At 43.1% G+C, this 27,224-nt stretch overlaps 1 protein-coding gene across 5 annotated transcripts in view; it reads right to left on the minus strand.

Moving 5' to 3' along the window:
• ERC2 (ELKS/RAB6-interacting/CAST family member 2) overlaps positions 1-27,224 on the minus strand; it is a 1,638,183-nt gene that overhangs the window by 1,315,689 nt on the left and 295,270 nt on the right. For all 5 annotated transcript variants that reach the window (XR_003856601.1, XR_003856602.1, XR_003856603.1 and 2 more), the window contains one exon: positions 22,497-22,664. Coding sequence is in view for 1 of the 5 variants with exons in the window: in XM_029600911.1 (XP_029456771.1) it covers positions 22,497-22,664 (168 nt within the window). In the remaining 4 variants the exon portion in view is untranslated. The remainder of the gene's footprint in view (positions 1-22,496; positions 22,665-27,224) is intronic.

Genomic DNA, 27,224 nt, shown 5'->3' on the forward strand with positions numbered 1-27,224 from the left:
CACATCGGTTTCCATGTAACATAAAACTGGCCAACATGGCTTTACAATGAAACTGATAATGGAACTGGGTGGAGGTAAGGTGGGGGAAAACAAAAGGAAATTACTGAACGAAAAGAATATAAGCTATAAACATGATATATAAGCAATAAAAATTATATACAAGGATTATTTACAAGTAAATTGTTTACAATGAATGAGTTTAGGGTTAGGGGGAGCAGAGGGGGGGTTTGGGGAGGGTAAGTGACAGACAGCGGGGTTCATGTGTAGGCTCGTGCGAAGAGCCACGTCTTGAGATTTTTTCTAAATTGTTTGGGGCAGGTTTCATGGCGTAGGTAGGTGGGGATAGAGTTCCATAGAGAGGGTCCAGCTAGGGAAAGTGCACGTTGTTTGGTGGTTGTAAGGTGGTAGAGTTTAGGAGATGGCGTATGAATGTATGATGTGTAGGGTGTTCTGGTGGGTCTGGAGGAGAAATGGATATGTAGACTGTCTGAGAACCAGAGCATGTTAGGATTGTGGACGGCTTTATGTATGAGGGTGAGGGTTTTAAACTGGATTCTGGCAGTGATAGGAAGCCAGTGTAATTGTTTGAGGACAGGGGTGATATGTTCTTTTCTGCGGGAGCCGGTTAATATACGAGCGGCTGCGTTTTGCAGTAGTTGAAGGGGGGCAAGGCTGTTTTTCGGGAGGCCTAGGAGCAAAGCGTTTGCGTAGTCTATTTTGGATAAAATAAGGGCTTGTAAGGCGGTTCTGAAGTCATTGAAGTGCAGGAGGGGTTTGAGTTTTTTGAGTGTGTGGAGTTTGTAATAGCCGTCTTTGATGGTGGATGTGATAAATTTCTGTAGATTGAATTGGGGGTCAAGTGTGACGCCTAAGTCCCTAACAGATTGGGAGAAAGTAGGTGGAGGGGGGGGAGAAGTGGTTGCGAGTGTGGTTAATGAATTGATTGATTGAGGGGAGATGATCATGAGTTCTGTTTTGTTGGGGTTTAGGGCTAAGTTGAGCTGGGTGAGGAGATCGTTGATGGATGTGAGGGCGCTGTCCCATCTTTTTAGGGCATTGGAGATGGAATCTGCAATAGGTATAAGGACCTGTACATCGTCGGCGTAAACAAAGTGTGGGAGACTAAGATTTGAAAGCAGCTGGCAAAGGGGGAGAAGGTATATATTAAAGAGAGTGGATGACAGGGATGAGCCTTGGGGGACGCCCCTTGTGATGTCAATTGGTTCGGATTCATGGTTATCTATTTTTACCTTGTATTGTCTGTCACTTATGTATGATTTGAACCAGCGTAGGGGAGTCCCAGATATGCCAATGTCAGCTAGCCTCTCGAGTAGAATCGTGTGGTTGATGGTATCGAAGGCAGCTGAGATGTCTAATAGAGCTAGGATGTAAGTTTGACCTTTGTCAAAGCCTCTGATGACGAAATCAGAGAGGGAAAGAAGAAGTGTTTCAGTGCTGAAGCGCTTTCTGAAGCCGTGTTGTGAAGGATAGAGTATTTGGTGTTGGTCTAGGTAGTCCGAGAGTTGGGTGTTAACGGTTTTTTCAAGGATTTTGGCAACAAGTGGCAGGTTGGAGATGGGGCGGTAGTTGGCTAGGTCGGAAGGGTCCAGTTTGGGTTTCTTAAGAATCGGTTTGACAATGGCTAATTTGAGTTGTGTGGGCACAACCCCAGTGGCCATGGATATGTTGATGATATCAGCTAGAGGTAGGGAGATGCTGTCAGGGATGGTCAAGAGTATTTTGGAGGGTATCAAATCATAGGGATGAGTAGAGGGGCGCATTTTCTTGAGAAAAGAGTGGACTTCAGTAGAGGATGTGTTTTCGAATGCATCCATTTTAAAGTTAGAGATTTTTGGAGTTGAGTTGGTCTGAGTGGGAACATGGGTAAAGCGGGAGGCGATGGTGGCAACCTTGTTGTGAAAATATTTGGCGAGTTGGTTGCATTTGGAGTCCGAGTCCTCGCATGGTGAAGTGGTTGTGTGTGTCTTGGTGAGGTTTGAGATGAGTGAGAACAGGGCTCTAGGTTACTCCCATGTTTCTCTTAATAGTAGTAACTGCCGCTCCGTGCAGTTATCCCCAAGTCTTATGATAACCCATAAAAATTGCACCAACCAACATTTTTTACTGGGTGACAAGCTTTCTTGAAAATTCAGAAAGTGCTGCCTAACGTGCTTTGCTTATGGACTTGGCCGTAGAAGCAGTCCTGGGCTTTTCCCCTTATGTCTGCATATAGGTACCCCAGACCATAGAAGTCGGCACCCTCTTAGTTATTATTGTCTAAATCGAATTCCCCATTACCCCTGCCGTCTAAGTGGGGAGCAATGTTGCAGTTTATTTAAAAGCATCAAGGCTTATTGGTTAAGGTTAATAATCTCCATGCCTTCTGTTAAGGGTAGTAATTGCCGCGCCATCAAATTACCCGCAAGCACGCTTTCTTCATTTCCTTTAGGACTTGGCCATAGAAGCAGTCCTGTGCAAATGAAGGAAAGTGGAGAGGGAGGTTAATGCCTACAATTCACTTATCTTCTGGCCAAGGAAATAGCCACTAAGAATAGCATTAGCTGGACAAACCTGGTTTTAAATTTTCCACCATACTAACCAGGGAAATTTTAGCTAGGTAAGGCAATATCCTGTTCAAATTTAGTCAGATAAAAAGAGGCAGGGTGGGTGGTGGGGTGCTGTTCTAGGGGCATGGTCAAAATCTGACTAGCACCGATATGGCATTAGCTGGATAAACTTACTCAGCTAATTTTGGGTAGAAAAAGATTAAGCAATATATTCTTTCTGCTGTGTCACCCCCCAAACTAACATATGGCTACACGGATACCTTTTAGGGGTGTGACAAGCAGTATTTTGAAGAAATGTAGCTCCTTTCAATCTTTCCAACCCAGCACAAATCTTGATGAGGAGATGCCATTTTTCTCTCCACGAGTTTCTCATTGAACATGCAATAGATATTCTTCAACTGCAGAAAACAAATGTCTCTAATTCAGGCCCTGCATCCGAATTACCAACACTTAGGCAAATGCCAGAGGTGAGTCTAGCATCATTATGTCTTTTGTTGGGGGGAACAGATCAGATAGTAATGTGGTTGTAGTTGAAAACTGCAAGGTGGATGCACCCATTGCTGAGAGCTCCAAAGTTGTTGGACGCAAACATAAGCACGGAGGCAGCAGGCACTCCGGCCGTTCTGTTTCGTCAGGCAGTCTGAATTCCTCCTCGGCATTCTCAGATTCTTGGGGTTCCTCTGTGACAGAGGGTGCAGTCCCCGCTCTAGCTGCAAACTCAGGTTTGCCCTCCCTAAAAACCACCCAACAACTATGGCAGAATGTTCCCTGTCATATGCGTTGGCGTATTAGGCAACATCAATACGTAAACATTTTTAGTTTAATAAAGGGGCACAGGAAAGGGCGCAGGTGGCACAAGTCCCTGGCTGGTAACAGGCAGGTTCCAAGGAACATTAACAACTGAGTATGTTCCATTGCCTGTCTGGCATCTATAGTGGACAGGGCAGATCCTTTGCAGCACTGGGCAATGTGGTCTTACCTGGATACAATTGTCAGCGCTCATGCTACTTATGAAGGATTTGCCTGGTTCTCTTATGACAAGAAATTCAGAGAAAGAATATCTGACACTCTTAGCATGCCCTGGGACACCCAAAATGTAGAACTCTAGCTCACCCACATGACAGCTAGGACTGCTGACACACTGTCAGGCAGCCACTCCTTTTGGGGTCAAACTGGCTCGCAGGGTCAGGGCCGCTCAACAAATTCTACCGCCAAGGCGTGTTGACGGTATAACAAAGGGGGATGCACGTTTCAAGAGTGCAAATACTAGCACATTTGTACAAACTGTGCAGCCAGTCACCCCGCTACCAAAAGCGCATGAAAGGCCCCTTTCTGCAAAGAAAAGTAGTGCTTTCAAGAAGGCCCCAACTCCAAACCAGTGGCATGAATTGGCGAGGAGTTTGAGGTGGTACCCCAATCTGAGTATGGCCTCCACCTTGAAGGAGGGATGGTTTTAGAATACTATATGAAGGGCTTTTCAATTCTGGCCATTGTCCAAATGCCCTGCCTGCCTCACGGTTTGCACAAGTAGTAAAGGAAAAGTTGTTCACTGAATTGGGTTTGAGCAGAATAGCAGGTCCAGCCCCCAGCCCCCTTTGAAATAAATTATTTTATCACCCCTGGTGGTAGCTCCCAAAAAAAGAGCCATAAGTTCAGATTGATACACAACCTCTCTTACCCAGCTGGGTGGGCAGTCAATGGTTTTATCCCATAGGACATGTGCACTGTTCAATACGCATTTTTTGACAGTGCATTCGACTTGCTTAGAGACTGAGGAAAAAGGGCTCTTATGGCTAAGGGCTCTTACCCGTGTACCCAGACAGTTTCCTTTGTTGGGCTTTGCTTTTGAAGGTGCTTATTATTTTGATAAGTACATGCCCATGGGATGCTCAATTTCATGCGCCTACTTCAAGGCCTTCAGCATCTTCCAGCATTGGGAACTGTCCCGTTGCATGAGTCTGGATAGCATGGTGCATTATTTAGAAGACTTCTTATTCGTCAGCCCTTATGACTCTGATGTGTGCCAAGACTTGTTCCATGGCTTTCAAAAAATGGCCCACAAATTCAGTGTCCTGCCGGCCAAGGATAAATTGGAGCCCTGTACCAGGATTCTTATATTTCTTGGTATAGAGTTTGATTCTCCCCAAAGGATATAAAGACTTCCAGCTGAAAAGATACAGAAGCCATCTGTCTTAATTTGCAGTACCCTTCAGAGTCACAAGTTGACCTTAGCATTTGTCCAATCCCTCATTGGAAGCCTTGGCTTTTCCATGCAGGGTCATTCCAATGGGATGCACAGTCCTGCGATGATTGATCTTGGCATCCTTGACGGTCAGTAAGAAACATAGTTTTAGGATTGCTTGAGCACTATGCGAAGATTTAAGGGTGTGGGAGCATTCCCTGGTGAACATCAATGGCTCAGTGCTTTTGCTATCCCCACCAGTATCTACGTCCAACTTACAGCTCTTTTCAGATGCCACAGGCACGTGGTATTTTGCCTCTACTGGTGGGGATCATGGTGTGCAGCAGCATGGCCAGCGGGGTGGGTGCACTCAGGTATCACATCAAATATCATCTTTCTGGAACTGTTTCCAATAGTTGTTGCTCTGCACATTTGTAATCAGCAACTGGCTAACCGAAGGGTGATATTCTGGTGTGATAACCTGGCTGTCATCCAGAGTATTAACCTCAGGTTCTCAAAATGCTCATCAGTGTCTGAGTTGTTGTGGGTGATGGTCCTTAGGTGTTTACAGCTAAACATTGTAGCACAGGTGAAGCATATCCCAGGGTTGCACAATGAGATTGCTGATTGTCTCTCTCGTTGCAAGTGGGAAGACTTCAGAAGACTGGTCCCAGATGTCAAGGAGTCAGGAAATCTAGTGCTGGCACACCTCTATACTATTGGAGCAAGGATGAACTGGAGCTGTTACAGCAATCCATGGCACCTTCTATTTGGAAGACCTACATGAGGAACTACAATGAGGTCATGAATTTCTTGAACATTTCTGATCTAACGCATGGCTTTCCCCCTCCTACATAAGATCGTTCGGTATATAGCATACACCTAGTGAATCGGCGCGTCCCAGGGCACGGTCCAGGCCACTCTAGCAGGCTATGCCTTTTTTTTACTAAAGCGCAGGGATGGCCTAACCCAGTCAGAGACTTTGCAGTCAAGCGGGTCCTAGCCAGATGGTCAAAGGTGAAACTCCACACCCCTGATGGTTGCAGACCAGTTCACATGATCACCTCTTATCGCTGTGGTGTGTCTTGCCTGGGATAGTGTCATAACCATTTGAGTTGGCCCTGTTCCACACTGCCTTCACCATCGCATTTTTTGCTGTGCTTAGAGTGAGCGATCTAGTAGCATCAGCAAGCTACAGGCATGATGGTTCCAGCCTCCTTGCATCAGGTGTCTCAATCAGGGGCAACAGACTTGAATTGAGGATTAGGAGGTCCAAAACAGACCAGCTGGGGAGGGACTCCTCAGTCTTCCTTGCTGTCATCCCCGGATTGCACACTTGCCCAGTGGCTAATGCCTTGCATTACACTGTGCTTAGGCGAGTGGGGGAAAACCAATTCTTAGTGCATATCGATCTCATGCCACTGAGCCGATTTCAATTTAATGCATGCACTGGGAAATGTGGAGCTGGAAGCTGAGCAGTTCAGAACGCACTCATTCCGGATTGGCACTGCTTCCAGTGCTGCTGCTTCCGGGCTCCCAGGTACGGCTATACAGCAGATCGGCAGGTGGGGGCTCCCCTGCCTACCTCATGTACACGAGACAGGAGAATGGATCCCTGGGCTTATACATACCATAGCAAGTAGTTCAAAATCGGATAAAAGGAGGATTGGCATAGGAAGTGGAATTTGGGAGCCATGCTGTAAAGGTTGTAACTGGTAACACTGCTTAAGGGTTGCACTGCTTATCGCTTCAGGATTTATCTAGAGCCGTGGTACGGTGTGGATTACAGGACATTCATTTGTGTACTGGGAGAGGAACCAGACTATCCCTTTTACACAGGGAACCAAAAGCCAGTTCAACCTTTTGGGTTTTTTCTTTTTCCTTGCTCTTCCTGTTTTTATTCTTTGGAGAGCGGGATTAGAGCTGTCTGGTTTCACATCAGCAACTGCTGGGCTACTGACCCAGGACGTTCAGTTAGGATGAAATGGAATGGTGCTGGACCCTGAGGGCCTCCGCATCAGATGACCAACATCCTTACTCCCCGGAGATCTTTCTGACACCGGCAATGCCCAGAACAAACTCCCCATGAATGGGCACGGCTTTGCTGGCCCAAGTCCTGAGGTGAGGATATCCTTCTTATGGCTCAGGTACCTAGGTTTGCACTGTTAACTGTTTACTTATAATAAAGCTGCGGCCAAGTTTACACCAATGCAGGAGTCTGAGTCTGTCTTAAGGGTGCGTGTATCAAGTGAGTTTAACCGTCACCACCCTCCTTGCGATGAGCTGGTCGCGACTGCCTGGATTAAGATGTGGCGCCAGGTCCATGTGCAGACACCGCCAGCAACCCGGTACCATGCCCAGAGCTGGAGGAGATGAGCAGGTGAACTTACTGGCCATGGAAACAGTGTGTGGCAGTGCAAGGCAGCTCCCATTCCCGGAGATATCATTCGGAACTTTGGTGCCGCAGTAGGGTGACATCAGTGCTCCTGTGCGCTACCTGGATGGGGAAGACTGTCGCCATGCATGCACGGCCATTGGGCTGGCCGCTAGGTAGATCAGAAGAGGGCTGGGCCAGGTCATTTAGGGGCGGCAATGGGAGGAGGGAACCAGGTGGCTGGGAGTATGCCCTGTGGTGATTCTTGCGCCTACCGGGTGTTTCAAACCCCTGAGGGGTGGTCTGGAGAGTGGCAGTCAGTGTGGGGAGTTTGACTCCAGGACCTGACTGGCAAGTCATCCCTTTTGTTCTGGCTCCCCATGTAGCTCGCTCTGAAGCTCGCTCTGCATCCTGCCCAACTTCCCAAGTCCAGAGTTAGCATGCGAAGCTAGTCAGATTGTGCTGTTAGTTATTTTGACTTGTCATGGATTTGTTACTGTTATGTCGCAATTGAGGGTGCGGGTACCAGAGCTGGGAGGTGGGGTGTCTGACCAGAGGCAGTACTTGCTACAGTGTTGGGCCAAAATACAGGTCATTGAGGGGGCTGCCATCAGGGTCAATCAGCCCCAATACACGGCGAACTGGATGCTCCCTCCAGTTGAGTAGTCAACTTTTTATGTATAACTTTTTATTAGGAACATGGTCAGATGAACAGAAACACAATGTAACCAGAGATGCGATTTTTCCCTTATGCACCCCCAGATACCAATGACCCAGTATACAGCGATCAACCTGGGTAGTCAACTTTGCTTGTTCGCGACAGGTGACTGGAAATGCCCAAGACGGACTCCTCATGGATAGACAGGGTTTTGCTGGCCCAGGGCCTGTGGTGAACACTGCCTGCTGCAAAGGAGTGGGGTTAGGATAACCTTGTTATGGCTCGGGTACCTAAGTTTCCACTGTTACCTGTTTACTTATAATAAAGCTGCAGCCAAGTTTATACCAATGCTGGAGTCCATGAGTCTGTCTTATGGGTGTGTGTTTAAAGTGAGTTTCGCCATCACCACCCTCCTTGTGACTAGCTGGTCACGGCTGCCTGGGTTAAAGGTCTACAACTTCCAAATCTATAAGAAACCTGCATTATTTCTCATTCGTAACACAATATCTAGTTAAGCATGTGAATAAAAAGAAAGAATATTCTTCTCTAGAAGTCTTACAATTTATGTAGCATTTAAACATGTATTGGTTGAGGGAAGTTCAGGAGGAGTGGTAAAACAAATTGCAAAAAAAAATAAAATAAATATATATATATATATATATATATATATATATATATATATTCACACTAAATACAACATGATCAGTTCTGATATGAAAGCCATAAAGAAGAAACATCAGCTATTTGAAAATCAAGCATGTTTAAAAATATTTTGGTATACTAACAAAAGCACCTGACCTGGCAGAGTTTATGGAAAGGATTATACCTTAGGTTTTGAGTTTAGACGTGACTGCTGATTCTCTATGTAAAGAGAAATATCAGGATATAGAATTCCATTACAGGGAGCGCCTGAGCTAAACAACCTGTATATTATGACTGTAACATTAACTGATGCCCTGGAAAAAGAAGAAAATCCTTCAAGTGGCAAGGAAAATATAAGAAATCACTTTTGATGAGTAATAAAGTTATTTTTTTTCCTTAACCAAGCCCAGGGGCCCAGGCTATCAAATTTTATTTTACTTCACTCAATCAAAATATTACTGGTTAAGATAAATCATCTTTTATTTTCTGTAATCACTTGCCTGCTATGAGAGTTTCTTGGCTTCCTAAATAAAGTAATATTGTTGCCCTTATAGTTTAACCCTGACTTTCTCTAATCTGGGAATGCATGCACTTACAGTATCTTGCAGTATAGCAGAACCAACAAGCGCACATAATCCATGCAGCAAGAAAAGCTCTTGCTCCTATACCTGACCAGCTGCTGTATTCATAAGAACATGCCATACTGGGTCAGACCAAGGTTCCATCAAGCCCAGCATCCTGTTTCCAACAGTGGCCAATCCAGGCCATAAGAACCTGGCAAGTACCCAAAAACTAAGTCTACTCCATGTTACCGTTGCTAGTAATAGCAGTGGTTATTATCTAAGTCAACTTAATTAATAGCAGGTAATGGACTTCTCGTCCAAGAACTTATCCAATCCTTTTTTAAACACAGCTATACTAACTGCACTAACCACATCCTCTGGCAACAAATTCCAGAGTTTAATTGTGCGTTGAGTGAAAAAGAACTTTCTCCGATTAGTTTTAAATGTGCCACATACTAACTTCATGGAGTGCCCCCTAGTCTTTCTATTATCCGAAAGAGTAAAAAAACGATTCACATCTACCCATTCTAGACCTCTCATGATTTTAAACACCTCTATCATATCCCCCCTCAGCCGTCTCTTCTCCAAGCTGAAAAGTCCTAACCTCTTTAGTCTTTCCTCATAGGGGAGCTGTTCCATTCCCTTTATCATTTTGATAGCCCTTCTCTGTACCTTCTCCATCGTAATTATATCTTTTTTGAGATGCGGCGACCAAAATTGTACACAATATTCAAGGTGCGGTCTCACCATGGAGCGATACAGAGGCATTATGACATTTTCCGTTTTATTCACCATTCCCTTTCTAATAATTCCCAACATTCTGTTTGCTTTTTTGACTGCCGCAGCACACTGAACCGATGATTTCAATGTGTTATCCACTATGACGCCTAGATATCTTTCTTGGGTAGTAGCACCTAATATGGAACCTAACATTGTGTAACTATAGCATGGGTTCTTTTTCCCTATATGCATCACCTTGCAATTGTCCACATTAAATTTCATCTGCCATTTAGATGCCCAATTTTCCAGCCTCACGAGGTCTTCCTGCAATTTATCACAATCTGCTTGTGATTCAAATACTCTGAACAATTTTGTATCATCTGCAAATTTGATTACCTCACTCGTCGTATTTCTTTCTAGATCATTTATAAATATATTGAAAAGTACAGGTCCCAGTATAGATCCCTGAGGCACTCCACTGCCCACTCCCTTCCACTGAGAAAATTGTCCATTTAATCCTACTCTCTGTTTCCTGTCTTTTAGCCAGTTTGTAATCCACGAAAGGACATCGCCACCTATCCCATGACTTTTTACTTTTCCTAGAAGCCTCTCATGAGGAACTTTATCATACCGGTTCACCTTTAACCACATGTTTATTAACTCCTTCAAAAAAGTGAAGCAGATTTGTGAGGCAAGACTTGCCTTGGGTAAAGCCATGCTGACTTTGTTCCATTAAACCATGTCTTTCTATATGTTCTGTGATTTTGATGTTTAGAACACTTTCCACAATTTTTCCTGGCACTGAAGTCAGGCTAAACGGTCTGTAATTTCCCGGATATCCCCTGGAGCCTTTTTTAAATATGGGGGTTACATTAGCTATCCTCCAGTCTTCAGGTACAATGGATGATTTTAATGATAGGTTACAAATTTTTACTAATAGGTCTGAAATTTCATTTTTTAGTTCCTTCAGAACTCTGGGGTATATACCATCTGGTCCAGGTGATTTACTACTCTTCAGTTTATCAATCAGGTCTACTATATCTTCTAAGTTTACCGTGATTTGGTTCAGTCCATCTGAATCATTACCCATGAAAACCTTCTCCAGTACGGGTACCTCCTCAATATCCTCTTCAGTAAACACCAAAGAAAAGAAATCATTTAATCTTTCCGCCTTATCTTCTCTAGCTGCCCCTTTAACCCCTCGATCATCTAACGGTCCAACTGACTCCCTCACAGGCTTTCTGCTTCGGATATATTTTAAAAAGTTTTTACTGTGAGTTTTTGCCTCTGTGGCCAACTTCTTTTCAAATTCTCTCTTAGCCTACCTTATCAATGTCTTACATTTAACTTGCCAACGCTTATGCATTTTCCTATTTTCCTCTGTTGGATCCTTCTTCCAATTTTTGAATGAAGATCTTTTGGCTAAAATAGCTTCTTTCACTTCCCCTTTTAACCATGCCAGTAATCGTTTTGCCTGTTTTCCACCTTTCTTAATGTGTGGAATACATCTGGATTGTTCTTCTAGGATGGTATTTTTTTAACAATGACCTCGCCTCTTGCACACTTTTTACTTTTGTAGCTGCTCCTTTCAGTTTTTTTCTAACAATTTTTCTCATTTTATCAAAGTTTCCCTTTTGAATGTTTAGCACGAGAGCCTTGGATTTGCTTACTGTCCCCCTTCCAGTCATTAATTCAAATTTGATCATATTATGATCACTATTGCCAAGCGGCCCCACCACCGTTACCTCTCTCACCAAATCTTGTGCTCCACAGAGAATTAGATCTAAAATCTAAAATGCTCCCTCTCTTGTCGATTCCTGAACCAATTGCTCTATTAAGCTATCAATTATTCCATCCAGGAACTTTATCTCTGTAGCGTGTCCTGATGATACATTTACCCAGTCAATATTGGGGTAATTGAAGTCTCCCATTATTACCTCACTACCAATTTGGTTAGCTTCCCTAATTTCTCTTAGCATTTCACTGTCAGTCTCACCATCTTGACCAGGTGGACGGTAGTATACTCCTATCACTATAGTCTTCCCCGACACACAAGGGATTTCTACCCATAAAGATTCAATTGTGCATTTAGTCTCATGCAGGAGGTTTGTCCTGTTGGACTCTATGCCATCCCGAACATAAAGCGCCACACCGCCTCCCGGGTGCTCCTCTCTGTCATTGCGATATAATTTGTACCCCGTTATAGCACTGTCCCATTGGTTGTCCTCCTTCCACCATGTCTCTGAGATGCCAATTAAGTCTATGTCATCATTCACTGCTATACATTCTAATTCTCCCATCTTACTTCTTAGACTTCTGGCATTAGCATACAAACATTTCAAAGTTTGTTTTTTGTTTGTATTTTCATTCTGCTTTTTAATTGATAGGGATAAGTTAGAATTTTTTAGCTCAGGTGAGTTTTTAGTTACAGGCACTTGGACTACTTTTCTTATTATTGGAACCTCACTGTCAGGATGCCCTAATTCTAATGCATCATTAGTATCCTTTGAAGATACCTCTCTCCGAACCATGTGCTGCTGAGCGACTGTCGGCTTTCCCCTTTGTTCTAGTTTAAAAGCTGCTCTATCTCCACAGCAGCTGAGTGCCACAGGTTTCTTAAATTGAAATTTTCTTCTTAAATGGAAATTTTCTACTAATTTAACAGCTCTTGGATTCCACTAGTCTTGACCAGTCAGAACTGGGAATTGCTGGCTGCTTCCAGGGCCCTCTCAGTCTCTTTTGTCCTGCTCCTTTCTGATTCTTTTCCAGTTGTTTGCTTATCTTTCCTTCCTTCTCAATTTCCCAAATACTTCCTTTAAAACAGCAACTCCCAACAAGCTCTGCCCTATAGCAACATCATTTACTCTAACCTTTAGAGATCTCTCTAGTGGCCAGATGCCCATATTTCAAGAAAGAAATGCATGTTCCTGAGAGCAAGATGGTGCCGAATTAAGAAGCTTCACTGCTCTGCTCTGCATTTATGCCAATTAGCCCTGTTAGTAAGGCCATTTGATAGTTTTATGGCGGTGACCAGCAAAGAGAGCAGCTTATCCACAGATGTTGGGGACTGTATATTCTGCCACCAGCAGTCATGCGGAGCAAGGCCTCATGGTTTCTCTGAGTCTAGAAGTGCATACTCCTCCTTCTGGGCCCCTGGTGTTCAAGGGACTACCAGCTTCAGTGGTGCTGGCAGGAGGAAGCTTGGGCGGTATGCAAGAGCTGGAAGCTCCAATGAATAGAGATGGGGAAGTAAATTTTAAGTCTTCCTCTGTGCAGATCAGATAGTTGTCTTCTTCTGAGAGTGATGAGTCCCAGAGGTGTGCCAAGGAGCCATTGTTTAGTGTTGTGAATTCCTCCAGGGCTGAAGCAGGAAATGGCAGTATAGCCCTGCTGAAGCTTGTAGTGTTTCATTCAACTATGGGAGGGTTTCTGGAAGCAGGGGTGAAGTCACCGAAAGATGTCTCCAATTTAGAAATTTGGCAGCAGATTCACAGGATGGAGGCAACCCTTAATGGAATGTTTATCTCAGCTTTGTAATTTTTCTAAGGACTCTGTTCAGCAGTTACAATCCCAGGAGGGGTCAATTCAAGACTGGCACTCCAAAATCAATTATTGCTCCCTCAGCATGCAAGAGCTTGAACAATATAAGGCTGTTCTGATTAAGGACAACAAAAGTCTGAGGAACCAGGTTGGCAATTTGGAAAATGCCGTCCAATACAAGAACTTAAGGTTCTTCGGTTTCCAAGGACCAGAATGATTGCTCCAGGAGAAATGTTGAAGAATTATTTTTTTTGACTATCTTAAAGATTTCTCCTGAGAATTTGCCATCTTTAAGCAAAGGGCCAGATTTTAGTAGGTACGCGCGGGCATAGATTTGTGCGCGCAACCAGGCGCACACAAATCTACGCCCGATTTTATAACATGCACACGCAGTCGCGCGCATGTTATAAAATCCGGGGTCAGCGCACGCAAGGGGGTGCACACTTATGCACCTTGTGCGCGCCAAGCCCTACGGGAGCCCCGATGGTTTTCCCCGATGGTTTTCCCTCCGAGGCCGCTCCAAAATCAGAGCGGCCTCGGAGGGAACTTTCCTTCTGCTCCCCCCCCACCTGCCCCCCCATCTAACCTGCCCCCCAGCCCAGAGGCAGGCGTAGGTTGCGCGCGCCAGCCAAGTGCCGTCGCGCGATCCCCCAGCACAGCTGCTGTTCCGGAGGCCTCCATCCCGCCCACACCCCGCTCACACCCCGCCCCCATCCCGCTCCTTTTTTCAAGCCCGGGGACATACACGTGTCGCCGGGCCTATGCAAAATAGGCTCAGCGCGCATGGGTTTTCAGGGTACCTTGCATAACCCTTTGAAAATCCGCCCCAAAGTGTATTATATTTCTAGCTTCATTCTGCATATTCAAGAATGGGCCATGGACATAGTGAGGTCCATATTCAGAAGCAGTTAGCCAAATAACTCAGAAATTATCCAGCTAAATGAATATTTGGGCACTTATCCAGCTAAATTCTAACCAGATTACTTATCTGGCTAAAATTTGGCCAGATAAGTTAGGGGCATTCCAGGGGCGTAACTGGGAAAAGCAGAGTTAGATAACTTATCCACTAAATCTGGTCGTCCTGCAGACCTGTCCTAAAGTTAGCCTGACTTATCTGGTTAACTTTAGGATAGCCAGGTATGTTCAACAGCACACCTGAATATACAGGCTAAGTTAGGTTTATAGTTTTATCTGACTAACTAGCCAAGCCACACAGCGGCTGAATATGAACCCAATTAACTTCTCCTGATAGTCAGAGAGAGAGAGAGAGAGAGAAAGAGAGAGAGCGCCTTGCTATAGATCCTACTCCCTAGACTGGTATTTGTATCCCCATGGTAGGCCCACCTAGTAACTCGAGGTGGGGATTAGGTATGAGCGTAGGGGGTTGGGGGCCACTTTCACATTCAACATGAGACGTACGAACAGAACAGTGGTCTCTTGTGAAGATTTGATGACCTTCGGAGTGAGGAAACTCACTCCAAGAAGAGATTTGGGCAACGTTCTCTCAACCTAGCTTGTTGTTGCCCAGGTAGAGTGTCCATCAAGCTAGTTTGAGAGAACATTGCCCAAATCTCTTCTTGGAGTGAGTTTCCTCACTCCGAAGGTCATCAAATCTTCACAAGAGACCACTGTTCTGTTCGTAGTCTCATGTTGAATGTGAAAGTGGCCCCCAACCCCCTACGCTCATACCTAATCCCCACCTCGAGTTACTAGGTGGGCCTACCATGGGGATACAAATACCTGTCTAGGGAGTAGGATCTATAGCAAGGCGCGCTCTCTCTCTCTCTCTCTCTCTCTCTCTCTCTCTCTCTCTCTCTCATGGAAATAAGCCGTTCGGAATTGTCATGGACCACGATAAACCTTTACTGGCCTCTAGCGCACAATGTAACGCAAATGAAAGGGTTGTAGCTATTAGCCGCGATAGGAGCCGCGCTAACACTGTGGCTGTTTCGGGGCACACGATAAACTGTTTCCCGCTTTACATATGCTCCGCCCCCTGAATACCAAATTACAAATTTGCATTCGCAAATCGCGTTAACGGCTGTTAGCGTGATTTGCGAATTTATCTCCCGCGGTAACTCCTTGGAAAATGACCCCCTTAGTCTTGAAACTGTTTTGCCAAAATAGACTTTTACATTTTAATGGGCACAAAATGAATGTATTTCCTGATCTTTTGTCTACCATTGCTGTAGTTCATAAGCAATTTTTACGGATGTGCCATTTTGTCAAATTTTCCTCTAAATGTATTGTTAAATATAAAGGAAATACATACATTTTAGGGGACCCAGATCAACTGAAATTGTTTCTTCAAGGGAAACCCCTGGTACAGTCATCTGGGTCTGGATTATTCCCAGGGAGGTAATTAGGAGTCTATAATGGTTTCCAGAGACTTATAAAGTGATTATCCTTATTCTTCTTTTTTCTTTATTGCTCTCTCCCCTTTATAGTGGACTTGATATAAGATGTCCCTAATAGCTATGGTAATGTGATTTATTTCTTTGAATTTTCATTCGAGTCAGATTTGTTTTCTGCAATTATATTAATTTTCTTTATTGTATGTCTTTAAATTTAATAAAGAAAATATTGGGAACAAATGCATGCTCCTTCACAACTCCTTTCACTGAGACAATGCAAACGGACTAAGGGTGATATGGTATGTCTAAATATAGAAGTAAACTTATAGATCATTTTACACCAATAGCATTTGTTTTCAAAGCTGTCAAGAGCCATAAATTAAAAGAATGGGCATAGATGCCAGATATGTGTGTATAGTGGGTGCTTGAACATCCCCAATATTGAACAAAGTCTTTCACTCTGACCAGGGAGGGGTAATTTGTGTTGAGTTTAGCACCTCCAATCTTTTTTTTTTTTTTTAAGTTCTATTATGTCACCAAACTTCACAGATAAGACTATATAGGTCAACAAATCGACACAAACATTTTGACATTTGTAAATAAAAAAAATCCCACTCCCTCAATGCTCCCTTACAATGATACAACCACCCCCTCAAAGTCAAGAAAAGAATAAAGAAATTCAATACCAGGTTTAAAGTATTTAGGAAGTGAGCTGTCATAAATCCCATTTCAGTTCAACCTGAGTTGATCTTTCAGGTCATATTTTCCAGGTAACAAAAGGAAGCCACATCTTCTCGAATATAACTAAAGTCTTTCTCCTTAGGGCAGTCAACTTATTCAGAAAATTGACAGTCTCTTTATATAACTGCCTCTGTACAAGGAGTTTCTTTCTGTTTCCAGTCAAGAGCTACAGTATCTCACAATGGGCTACCAGGAAGAACAGCTGAATTGACATTCAGTGAAAAATTTAAAGTGAGCCATAATCTTTACTAGTTAGAAGTTTCTGCAGACATCTAATACTAAACATAATTCTCATCTGTTGTTGCTCTTCTTTATAAGACCTTCCCTCCTTACTTGACTCTCCCACCCTTGGAAATTGAATCTTCCCCCTCCCCTTTCCTCTATACTATATCCCCTCCCTTCCCCCTTCCTCCTCAATCACACCCTCTGCAAAAAATGGTCTGCAAATCCCCACTCACAGATCCACCATGGGAGTGTGACCATTTTACCCCGAGTCCCCCAACCCTCTGTAAATGCAATATTTTAGAAACATGGTAAAACAGTAATAAGTAACTCAAAGTACATAACAAGCGTTCCTAACCCATCATAATGTTTCCCCCGTAGGCAAAACATTCAACTATAATAATAAAAATCATTGGTATTACTAGTAATGAATCCATCTTTCCCCTAAGAACTCCAATTACCAACATCCCAGATTAGCAGGCTCATATTGTCATTCTTTTCTTATATATTTTCTTATATTTATTCATTTACAATAAGTAAATAAATCAGGAAAATATTACAAAAGAAGGAAAAAAGAAAAAAACACTAATACATGGATATAACAATTATCCCACCTTTAATTTATTTATTTTTTTTTTTGTTTACAGGTACTGTAGGTATTTCCCTATCCCCAGAGGGCTTACAATCTAAGTTTACCTGAGGCAATGGAGGGTAAAGTGACTTGCCCAAAGTCACAAGGAGCAACAGTGGGACTTGAACCCTGGTCTGGTCTGGTTTGTAGCCCACTGCTCTAACCACTAGGATATTCCTCCTCCCCATCATGGGGGACGCACAGTAATATCTATATCTTACATAGGCCATTGAAGAGAATTCTATTTTAATATCCCATAGTTCTTAATCCTCAGCCTTATCTTTAACAAAGGTTACAAGATGCAATGGGTCAAGAAAAATAAAACTTTTTTTTTGTACGTTACCAAGCATTTGCAAGGATATTTAAGGAAAAAGGATGCACCCATTGCTACAACCTTCTGTTTTAACTGCAAAAACTGTCATAATCACCATTCTAACTGCAAGAAGAACCTGTAAGAAGCTAACAAAAGTCAAGTTGCAGTGTTGCTTGAAGAAGAGGATCCCTCAGATTGTGACGCAGGCATTTGCCTCCTTTTCCGACACTCTGCTATTTTGGAGGGTTGTCCCTCAAAGCAGTTGATGTAGACATCTTGTGCTACTGAGCACCAAAATCCCTGGAGCCTTTCAGCCTCTGCTGATGTTTTTACCTGAGATGATACCCCCATTAAGGGTAAACACCACTCCAAACATATATCCAGTAGCGCATTTTTTCTTTAAGAAGAGCTTGGGTGATCTCTCTCATTTCTTGCCACCTACATAATACACCTAACGACAAGTCTGTGAAGACTGCCACAGTATGGCCCTACCACGACCAACTTATTTTTTGACAGGCCGCTTTTAAAATCCTCTTTCAGCACATATTTATGGTAGCACATGATAATATCTTGGCGCCTGTTGGAATTCTGTGGTTTCAGCATGCTCAATCCAGCTCAATAACCAGATCACCCACATCTGTGTTAACATCGCCATTAGACAAGATAGCTTTGCTAATGTCTATGGTCACCTGCAAGCAGTCTGCATAATTGGACTCTCTGGCACCCCCCCCCCCAAACTGTGGATTAAACCTCTGGGATCGATATTCTAAATCCTCAATTTTGTCGAGCAGATTTCTCTGTTCCATTCCACCTTCAGGTTAGTACTCTGCAGCACTCTAGTTTCTCCACATGCACGTCTAACCTGGTTTCAGACTCTTCCACATGTCATCTGATTTTGGCCATTTCCTCCTTTAATTCAGTCACTATGCCTAAGATTTTGGCCTTGATTACTTTCATGTCTTTCTCAATTCACAGAACCAATTTTAGAACTCTGCTCTCATAGGCATATCTCTGCTCGCCATAGTTGTAAGTACATCTGCATTTCCCTGTGCATGTCCAGTGAATCGCAGCCTGCTCTGCTCTCCATGATGGCCTCATTCGCAGCATCCACTGCAATTTTTAAATATGAAAATTGTTTAAAATCAACTGATTTCTTCTTGGATGCCATCTCTAGTCTCCAAAGCATCGATATCAGTTTTCAGGACCATTAATTATCCACAGTTGGATATTTTGCCGGAAGATTCACTGTTGCAGATTAGGGAGCTCTCTGGTTAAGCAGCTATCAAGAAATACAATGTCACTTCTCCCTAGCACCCCCAATTATTTTGAGATTTTGGCTCCTATCAGCATAGGGTTTTGTTACACAACCAGTGATAGGTTCCCTTGCTGTCCAACCAGCCATCACATTTATTAAAGCAAATTTCATTGTTTAGACATGTAAATAAATTTACAGAATTTACAGAATCGCAAAAAATCCACTGCACTTCCCTGTGGCTGACTTGTTTTCAGTTCATCTCTGGAAAGCATGATGATTATAGCAGAAACAGATTCAGTTCTGAAACATTAGAGGTTGATTTTTGTTTTTTATAGGGAATCTCAATATACAGTGATATGAGACTTGCTCTTTTCCAGAAGTCATAATATAAAGCTGGAGAAGGTATATATCTGAAATAGTGTAAGACATCTTTCTCCACAGAAACAGTACTGAATGTACACAATAGTCTCTCAGTAAAGATGGTAGGGGAAAAAAACACTAAAAGAATTAAAAAGGGAATTAACAAAAGCAGAGGATCCTTATGGATAAAAAAATTAATCCAAATCCAGAGATCAAGTTGGGTTAACTACTGTAGCAGGCAGACAAAGGGGCCAATACAATACAGTGCGCTCAGCCTAGCGCACAGCTTGATGCGCAATTGGACGCTCGTTTTGGATGTGCTAGAATAACTCCTGACACAGTAATGGGATTAGCGCATCCAAAACGCACATCCAAACAAGTGCATGGCTTATAGCACTCATCGTATGTGTTAGGATTCATGGGTTTCGTGGACCCTTGGCTCGAGGTGATGGTTGTTACAGCCTGAGGGGTGGAGCCCCATAGATCTACACTGTCAGGAGGTGAGGTCAGCTACAGCAGGGAACAAGGTAGTAGTGCAGTAGAGAGAATGTCCTGCGTCACCACCACGTGATTGCCGACAAGCCCAGAGCTGTGCCGTGAGGCAAACCCCGAGGAGCGGAATGCGTAAGGACAGGGTCTCCTGACGGCGAGTTGCAGAGACTGTCCCGAGAGGCGGGACAGCGTAGTAATCAGAGTCTCTTGTATGCTGACATAGGGGCCTGCCTCGAGGAGCGGGAAAGGCACAGAATCAATCTTGGCAGTAGTGACGTAGGCTACCCTGCAGAGCAGGGGAGCAGGAGCAAGTCACTCGTATAGAAAAGTAAGCACTGCCCCGAGGAGCGGGAAAACGTGGAGCAAGCCACTAATGTAGAGACATAGGCACTGCCCCGAGGAGCGGGGAAGTGCGAAGCAAGTCGCTGGTGCAGAGACGTAGACACTGCCCCGAGGAGCGGAGAAGCGTGAGCAGGTTGCAGGTGTAGAGATGTAGGCACTGCCCCAAGGAGTGGGGGAAAGCAGAGTCAAAGTCTCCGGTAGCAAGGCAGTTCACAAGGCAACCCCGAGGAGTGGGGAGGTGGTAATTCTTCCTGAGCCTCCAAACAGTGCTGACACAATTCAAGGAAACGCAAGGTTGAGATGCCCGAATATGACAGGCAACACATAGGGCAAGGCGCTTAGTTTCTTCACTATGGGCTCCATCAGTCTGTCAATACGCCCTAACAGGTGCCTCACCAGTGCAGGTGCAAGGATGTTTAGCCGCCTAGGCAGTGAAGTCATCCTACAACGGGATCTCTCCCTCTCTCCGCGATCTCGCCAACCTATGCACTGGGCTGCACAACTCGTTCACTTTAAAAAATGGTGCCCTCACATCGACCGCGGAGCCCTGACCACTTCCAGCACCTCAGGTGGCCGCCTAGTCCACCTATTGCCTCCCGCAACTCTATGCCTGATAAAAGTGCATCCAAAAAATTAGGCGCTCACAGATAAGGTGCACAACACTGTGCCTATATGTGCTCAAACTGAGCTCCCCCAGGACACTCAGATAATGCACACAAAATGGCACGTGCATGTGCATGAACATAAAAAAGGCGCATGCATGCACAAATGGGTGCTCTGGTAAGTGCTCCTATGCACCTAACTAGATGCCCAATTAGGTGCACAACCCAACGCACAACGGGCTGCACGTTTGGGCGCACAAGAATTATCCAACGGAACTGAAGAGGGCAGTCTGCGGCATGCAAAAAATGCGCAAACTAGCTGCCGTAGCCTACCACGCAGCAAACCAGATGAGCCATGAAGCGGGACCTAGCCGCAAGGGCTGCTCAACCCGCCAGGTTGCCCCATCCCCTGAACTCCACTGGAAGCAGGAAATGAGTGTCAAATTGCATGATGAGCACGGAGACCGGGAAGGGGGAGGAGGAAACCCTACTCCATTCCCCTCCTCTGTAACTTTTTTTTTTTTTTTTTTTTTTTAAATAACCCTTACCTGAGCTCAGCCCACCCTGGCTAAGTACAAGGTTGGTCTCCAGCTACCAGGGGAGAGGGCATAAATCTCCACCGCCGTGCTCAGCTTCCTGCACTCGCTTGCCTTTCAGCTGTTTTTTTGTTTTGTTTTGTTTTTTACAGCTAAGTTCATGCCAGTTTGAAATACCAGCTAACAGAAATCACTTCAGGAATTTTCAAATGAGGGAGGGTCCATAAGGTATCACGACAGGAGAGCGGGATGAATTAATTTCCTTCTACTATTCAATCCCCATTAGGGAGATGCACATCCACCATCTGCTGGAGATGGGGAATACTGGCAGGCTGATGTCACTGCAGGGGTACACTAAGAAATATGCAATTTTCCTTAGGAGTATCTCAAGTAGTACCACTACACAATTTCTGCCTCTACCATTCTAATATGATGAGATTACGTTTTTATTTAGATTTTTTTTTTTTTTATATTCCGCTTTTCGCACTTTTCTTTTTGGCACTTCAAAGTGGATTATATTCAGGTACTTCCCTATCTCCAGATAAGCAATGGAAGGTAAAAGGACTTGCCCGAGGTCAAAGGAGCCACGGTGGGAAATGAACTCTGGTCTCTCTGGTTTGTAGTCCATTGCTCTAACAACTAAGCTGGCTCTTCCACTTTCTGTATACCACAGTATCTACTTTATACTAATCAGGTTCTCAGTTTGTTTCTTAGGATACCCACAGTCTACATTTTTAGGATAATTTAGCATAAATTGTCTTAGGTAATCTCTAATATACTTTACATATATGGGATGTGAATGAAGTATTTAGTTGGTTGACTGCTGGAGCTTTATTTATTTTATTTTTTTAGCAAATGTTCTGTTTCTTCTGTAAAGTGCTATGACTCCCAGCAACAAAATGCATACAGGTACAGCTACAGAAATGCTATTTTAGAGTATATAGTTAAAATCTGTTTATTAGCATCAAGTGTTCAAGTGCACAAACACAGATGGAAAGCAAATATATAGAAAGCCAAATATCAAAAGAGAGTGTATTTCTCCTAAATTATAATATATCACAATGCGTTTCAATTTCTAATAAATAAAAGCAATATAAATACTTCGATACATCTGAAAAATCATGTCTAAACCAGATTTAAACTGTAAGTGAATAATCCTTAGCAATCCAGGACTGCACTTAAAACTCATATTAAACTACTTTTAAAAGTACGATGGATAAAATCTGCATTGTACTCTTAACAAGCTGATTTTGATAATTTTATTTTTAATTTTACAGTCTTGGTTACATGCTTACCCTAAAATAGCTGATTATTTAATTTGCTAAGTTGCAGGAAGAAAGTAATTCTGCAGTAAACACTAACAATGATTAAAGAACAAATAGAATTAATGAAGTTCCCTTACCTCTGTCTGAAGTATGGCAGCTCTCTGTTCTTTGGCAGTGAGCGACTCTTTAAGCACTTCAATGTGTTGCTTGCAATCTGAATTTTGATTGCCAAGTGTTTCAAGCTTGGTTTGTAAGGCAAGAAGTTCTGACTCTTTCTTTGACAATTCCTGCTTCAGTTGATCAATCTGTAATAACAATAATATTACAATCACATTAAGCTCTCAACTCCAACCGCACACTTCCTCCAGACCAATCAGAAGCGCATACAGAGGAACACTGCATGCTCTGCAAATAAAATCATCATTGAGCAAACGAGCGCTATCTTCAGCAGGCCCACACCAGTGGAACACGCTTCCCCCAGATCTTAGACTAGAACCCAGTTATCAAGAATTCAAAAAAAGACTGAAAACTTTTCTCTTCCAACAAGCTTTCCCAGACGCTTAATCTTACTATAACTGACAGACTTCCATCCCTTAACTATGGACACTGTATAAAGTACTACTTTTAAGAATCTGCAACTGGACAATTATCTTTGAGCTCAAAAATTCACTTTATTTCATATATATATTAGGCATTGCTTATATTTATTGCTACGTTAAATGGTTATACTTCTTATATAAAAAATTATATTTCTTTATTTATTACCAGTTAAAATATTATCACTTTATTTAGCACTATGTTAAATTGTCAACCAGTTATTCTGTTCCATATGTTATACGGTTCCATGTAAAGCTCCGCTATCTGTTGAGCAGTTCTTCGTTTTATGTAAACCGGAGTGATTTGTAGTCCCTACTAGAACTTCGGTATATAAAAATTAAAAATAAATAAAATAAATAAATAAATAATAATAATGAATGTTTTCCACTCAGGCAGAACAACTTGCTAGCACCTTTGTACATCTGAATTATCATTTATTTGTTAAACAGTCCAGAATCCTGTTTATAATAAGGGCTTGCTCAAGATGACCATGTATAGACAATGCAATAATTTTATTTTTACAATGACTAGTATAATTTTACTAAAATAAACACAGGTGTATTAGAAATGGCTGTTTTGTTTTCTGGAGTCTTTGCACCTAACAGGGGTACTTACGGTCTGACCATCCTACCCACCCTATTACCTTGCAATACGTTGCAAACATATCTAGCCCAGACTCCATTCCTAGATCCCTCAGGCACATGGCTTGGAAACAGGATGTTGTGGAAAACAGTAGGCCATAGCTTTCTTATTTATGATTTTACAATTTAACAAAACATATTAACAAAAGGAGGGTAATTTCCAAAGGCATTTCTGCAGGTAAAACAGTGCCTGCAGAAATGGGCTCTATCCTCACTGCGTGTATAAATAAGTAAGCATGCAGTGCAGGTATTAGCATACTTTTACATTCAGAGAACGTAGGCATTCCTGGAGGTACTGTTCTGGGCTTGGACCATGCACACTGGCATTATGCCTGGAGGCTCAAACTCGGGGGCTAAACTCTCTGGGGTCCTACACTGGGAGTTACCTGAGGAGCTTATTACCTGCTCACAAACAGGACAACCTCAGGGGTTTACCCAATATAAACACACACACACACAATTACTAGGATTATATCCGGGAGCTTGAATCCAGGAGCTTATTCCCTACACAAATACTCTCACGCACACTTTGACTCAGTACATAATGGTTCCATGTCTCTATGATAGGTTTATTTAAGCAATAAGAGGATAGAATGGAGAATAAATAAAATCAGATAATACAGAAGAAGTAACTGCAGATAATTACTATAGACATTACCTAAAAACACCATGTATATCTATATATGTACCATATATATATATATAAAGCTTACATTTCCAAGGGATCAGTCTATGCTATCAAGTCCAGAAAGTGATCTCTCTTCCCCTCTAGTTATTATCACATTTTATATACTAAAAATTGGTAATTGCTTGGATATGAGCAATGTCCCCTCCCTCTCGGCCCAATTTTAAAAGGGCCACGCACATAACTTTCGGGGGTTATGCGTGTGGATGGGCCTTGTGCATGCCGTGCGCATTTTACAACGGGCCCGGCCATGTGCATAACCCCCATTATGTGCCGAAGTGCCAGGCCTGCTGAAAGGGGCAGCCCAGGGGGCGTAGTCTGGGCAAGGAGGGGTGGGCCGAGACAGCGCCATTAGCCGCTATCCTGTGGAAGCAAGCGCCGGCAACTGGCTAGTGTATGTATGATACTTCTGCTCCAGAGGAGCAGTAAGTATTAACATAAAAAATTAGGGGCTAGGTAGGGTTAGGTTAGGGGTTGGGGAGGAGAGGGGAAAAGGTAGGAAGGGTAGGTTTAGGGAAGATCCCTACCATGCGCTCCATAATTGCGGACACATACAGTCACAAATACACTCTCATATGCGCATTGATACACACACAAATTATCAGACATACATACACACTTAAACGGACTGACTGCTCACACAAATGCCCGGTCATTCACGCACACTCTCTTCTCCCTCCTCCAGAGCTTAAAAGCTGCAGCAGCTGTTGTGAGTAATCAAAAATACTTTATACTTATTTATTGGTGGTTAGAAGGTCCAGGCAAAGCCCTGGGATAATGGTGTCTTGGCAGAGGAGACATGAGGCACAGTTCCTTATCTTCTCACAGATCTCTTGGATCCTCTTCCGCACCTTCAGCCACCTCTCCTCCCTGGCTCTGCCTTCTGGCTGCCTCCCGCCAAGAGGCAGAGCCGGGGAGGAGAGGATCTAGGAGAGCTGCAAGAGGATAGGGGACTGCGCAAAAAAACACGCAGAAGGAGGAGGGGGTCTTAAGTGCCGCTAATCCAACTATAATCACATTTCTGGCCATCAGGTTTCTCGCTGGTTACTGGAAACCACAGTGCCCACCGGGAATGCAGCAGAATGGGCCAAATATAAATACGGATAGCAGGAGGCAACTACTGTGCGAGAAGCGCTGGGGGCTTAGTGTTGGTCGCAGCGGCTACGCAGGGATGAGACCGCTGTGACCAACACCAACCACATGATTGGGTGGACCGGCCCCCCAGGGCAGGCCCGAAGCCCAGATAGGCCGCCCCTGATAAGCACAGACCCCATTTATACATTTTTTTAAGTAGGTAGAAGGGAGACAAAAAACAGGGCTCTCTCATGTACTCTCTGAAAATTCCACTTTCATTATGAGCAGTATGTTTGGAAACTAGAGCCTTGACACTGACAACCTTCCATTTAGGTCTCTCAAATTTAACATTTTTCAAATAATTATACCATAGTACTATTTTTAAGCCCAATCATTGCCTTTATTTATCAAAGCACCCAACAGTAAAAATAATCCTTAACCAACTATAGACTGGGTATCTAAATTTGGTTTTTTTTCCCTGTGCTCCTCCCTCGCTCTTTCTAGCTAACAGCCTAAGAGGCCAATTTACTAAGACGCACTAAAAACCATACACTATAACAAGCATTAAATGATTTTAAGGCAGTTTACATTACAGTGAATGGGGCCAATTTACTAAAGTGCATTAATAGCATGTGTTATGTGTAGATGTGGTAACATTTTTAGCACATTTTAGTAAATCAACTCCTAAATAAGGTATGATCACCACCAGAAAAAGCAAGGAAAAAGTAACATGTTTATGATCAAGACAAGGTTCTGAGAAAAGAGGATAAAAATCCCATCATAACACCTGCATCTTCTCTAACAAGGAAAAGGGCCACAAAAATATGTCTTTCTAATGAGAAAGAAAACTAAGAGAATATGATTTGCTTCATGTTTTATATGAAATCCATATAGATACCACTCACATGTAATCTCTACTAGAAATTCCTCCCAATACAATCTGGAAAAATATGCGGCCAAATAAAAGTTTCTGGTTTTCTTAACCGCATATATCTCTGCCATGTGAGAAGCTATTGTTCCACCAATATACAAGCTCCCATTTAAATAAAAAAAACTTGCGATTTTCCAAGTTAAGGAAGAAACAATGATGAATTCAGAATATATGAAAAAATGAGATTTAGAAGCATTTCTTTTCCCATAAAATACAAATATAAACAAATAGGTAAAACAAGCGGAGGCATGGTTTACAGAATGCTTTACCTTCTTCCATAGATGTGTAAAAAAAGGTATTGGGTTTTTTAGATTGCATTTTGAGTATGTAACATGGTAACTTTGTATCAGCTGCATGGGTGCACATGCACAGGTGTTTTTCGGCTCACGTGCGCACGTTATTAAATAGGCTGTAAGTATGCACGTGTGCATAATTTTAAGTAGGCGTACACATATGCGCGCAAATGCTGCTTTTACCGCACCGATGCAATTACCAGTTTTCCCAGTTCATTTCCAATTTGCCAGGTAAGGGATAGGATTTCCAAACCCCCCTAGTTAAACAGCCTCCCTTTTATCCTGTTTTCTAGCTTACATGCCATTCATAGCAGAAGTAAAGTTATTTATTTATTTAGACTTTTTTTTTATGCCATCGTTCCAGGTATAGATCACAACGGTTTACAAAGTGACATTCATAGTTATAACTCAACAACAATGATTGGTTACAGAGATAGATATTGCTTTTATAGGAATACTATCTAATGAATTTTCTGTTACATATTAATGACTGATCTAGTACATAAGGCAAGAAGTACGGGGAATTCAAATAAGAATGTTTTCATATCATTTATTTTCTCATTGGATACATTTATGCGGCAGGGGACCCAGCATGCACCTGTGTACATAAGTATTTACGCGCACATCTCTTGGTCTTCCCCTGA

This window comes from Rhinatrema bivittatum, chromosome 4, assembly GCF_901001135.1.
Source record: "Rhinatrema bivittatum chromosome 4, aRhiBiv1.1, whole genome shotgun sequence".
NCBI lineage: Eukaryota > Metazoa > Chordata > Amphibia > Gymnophiona > Rhinatrematidae > Rhinatrema > Rhinatrema bivittatum.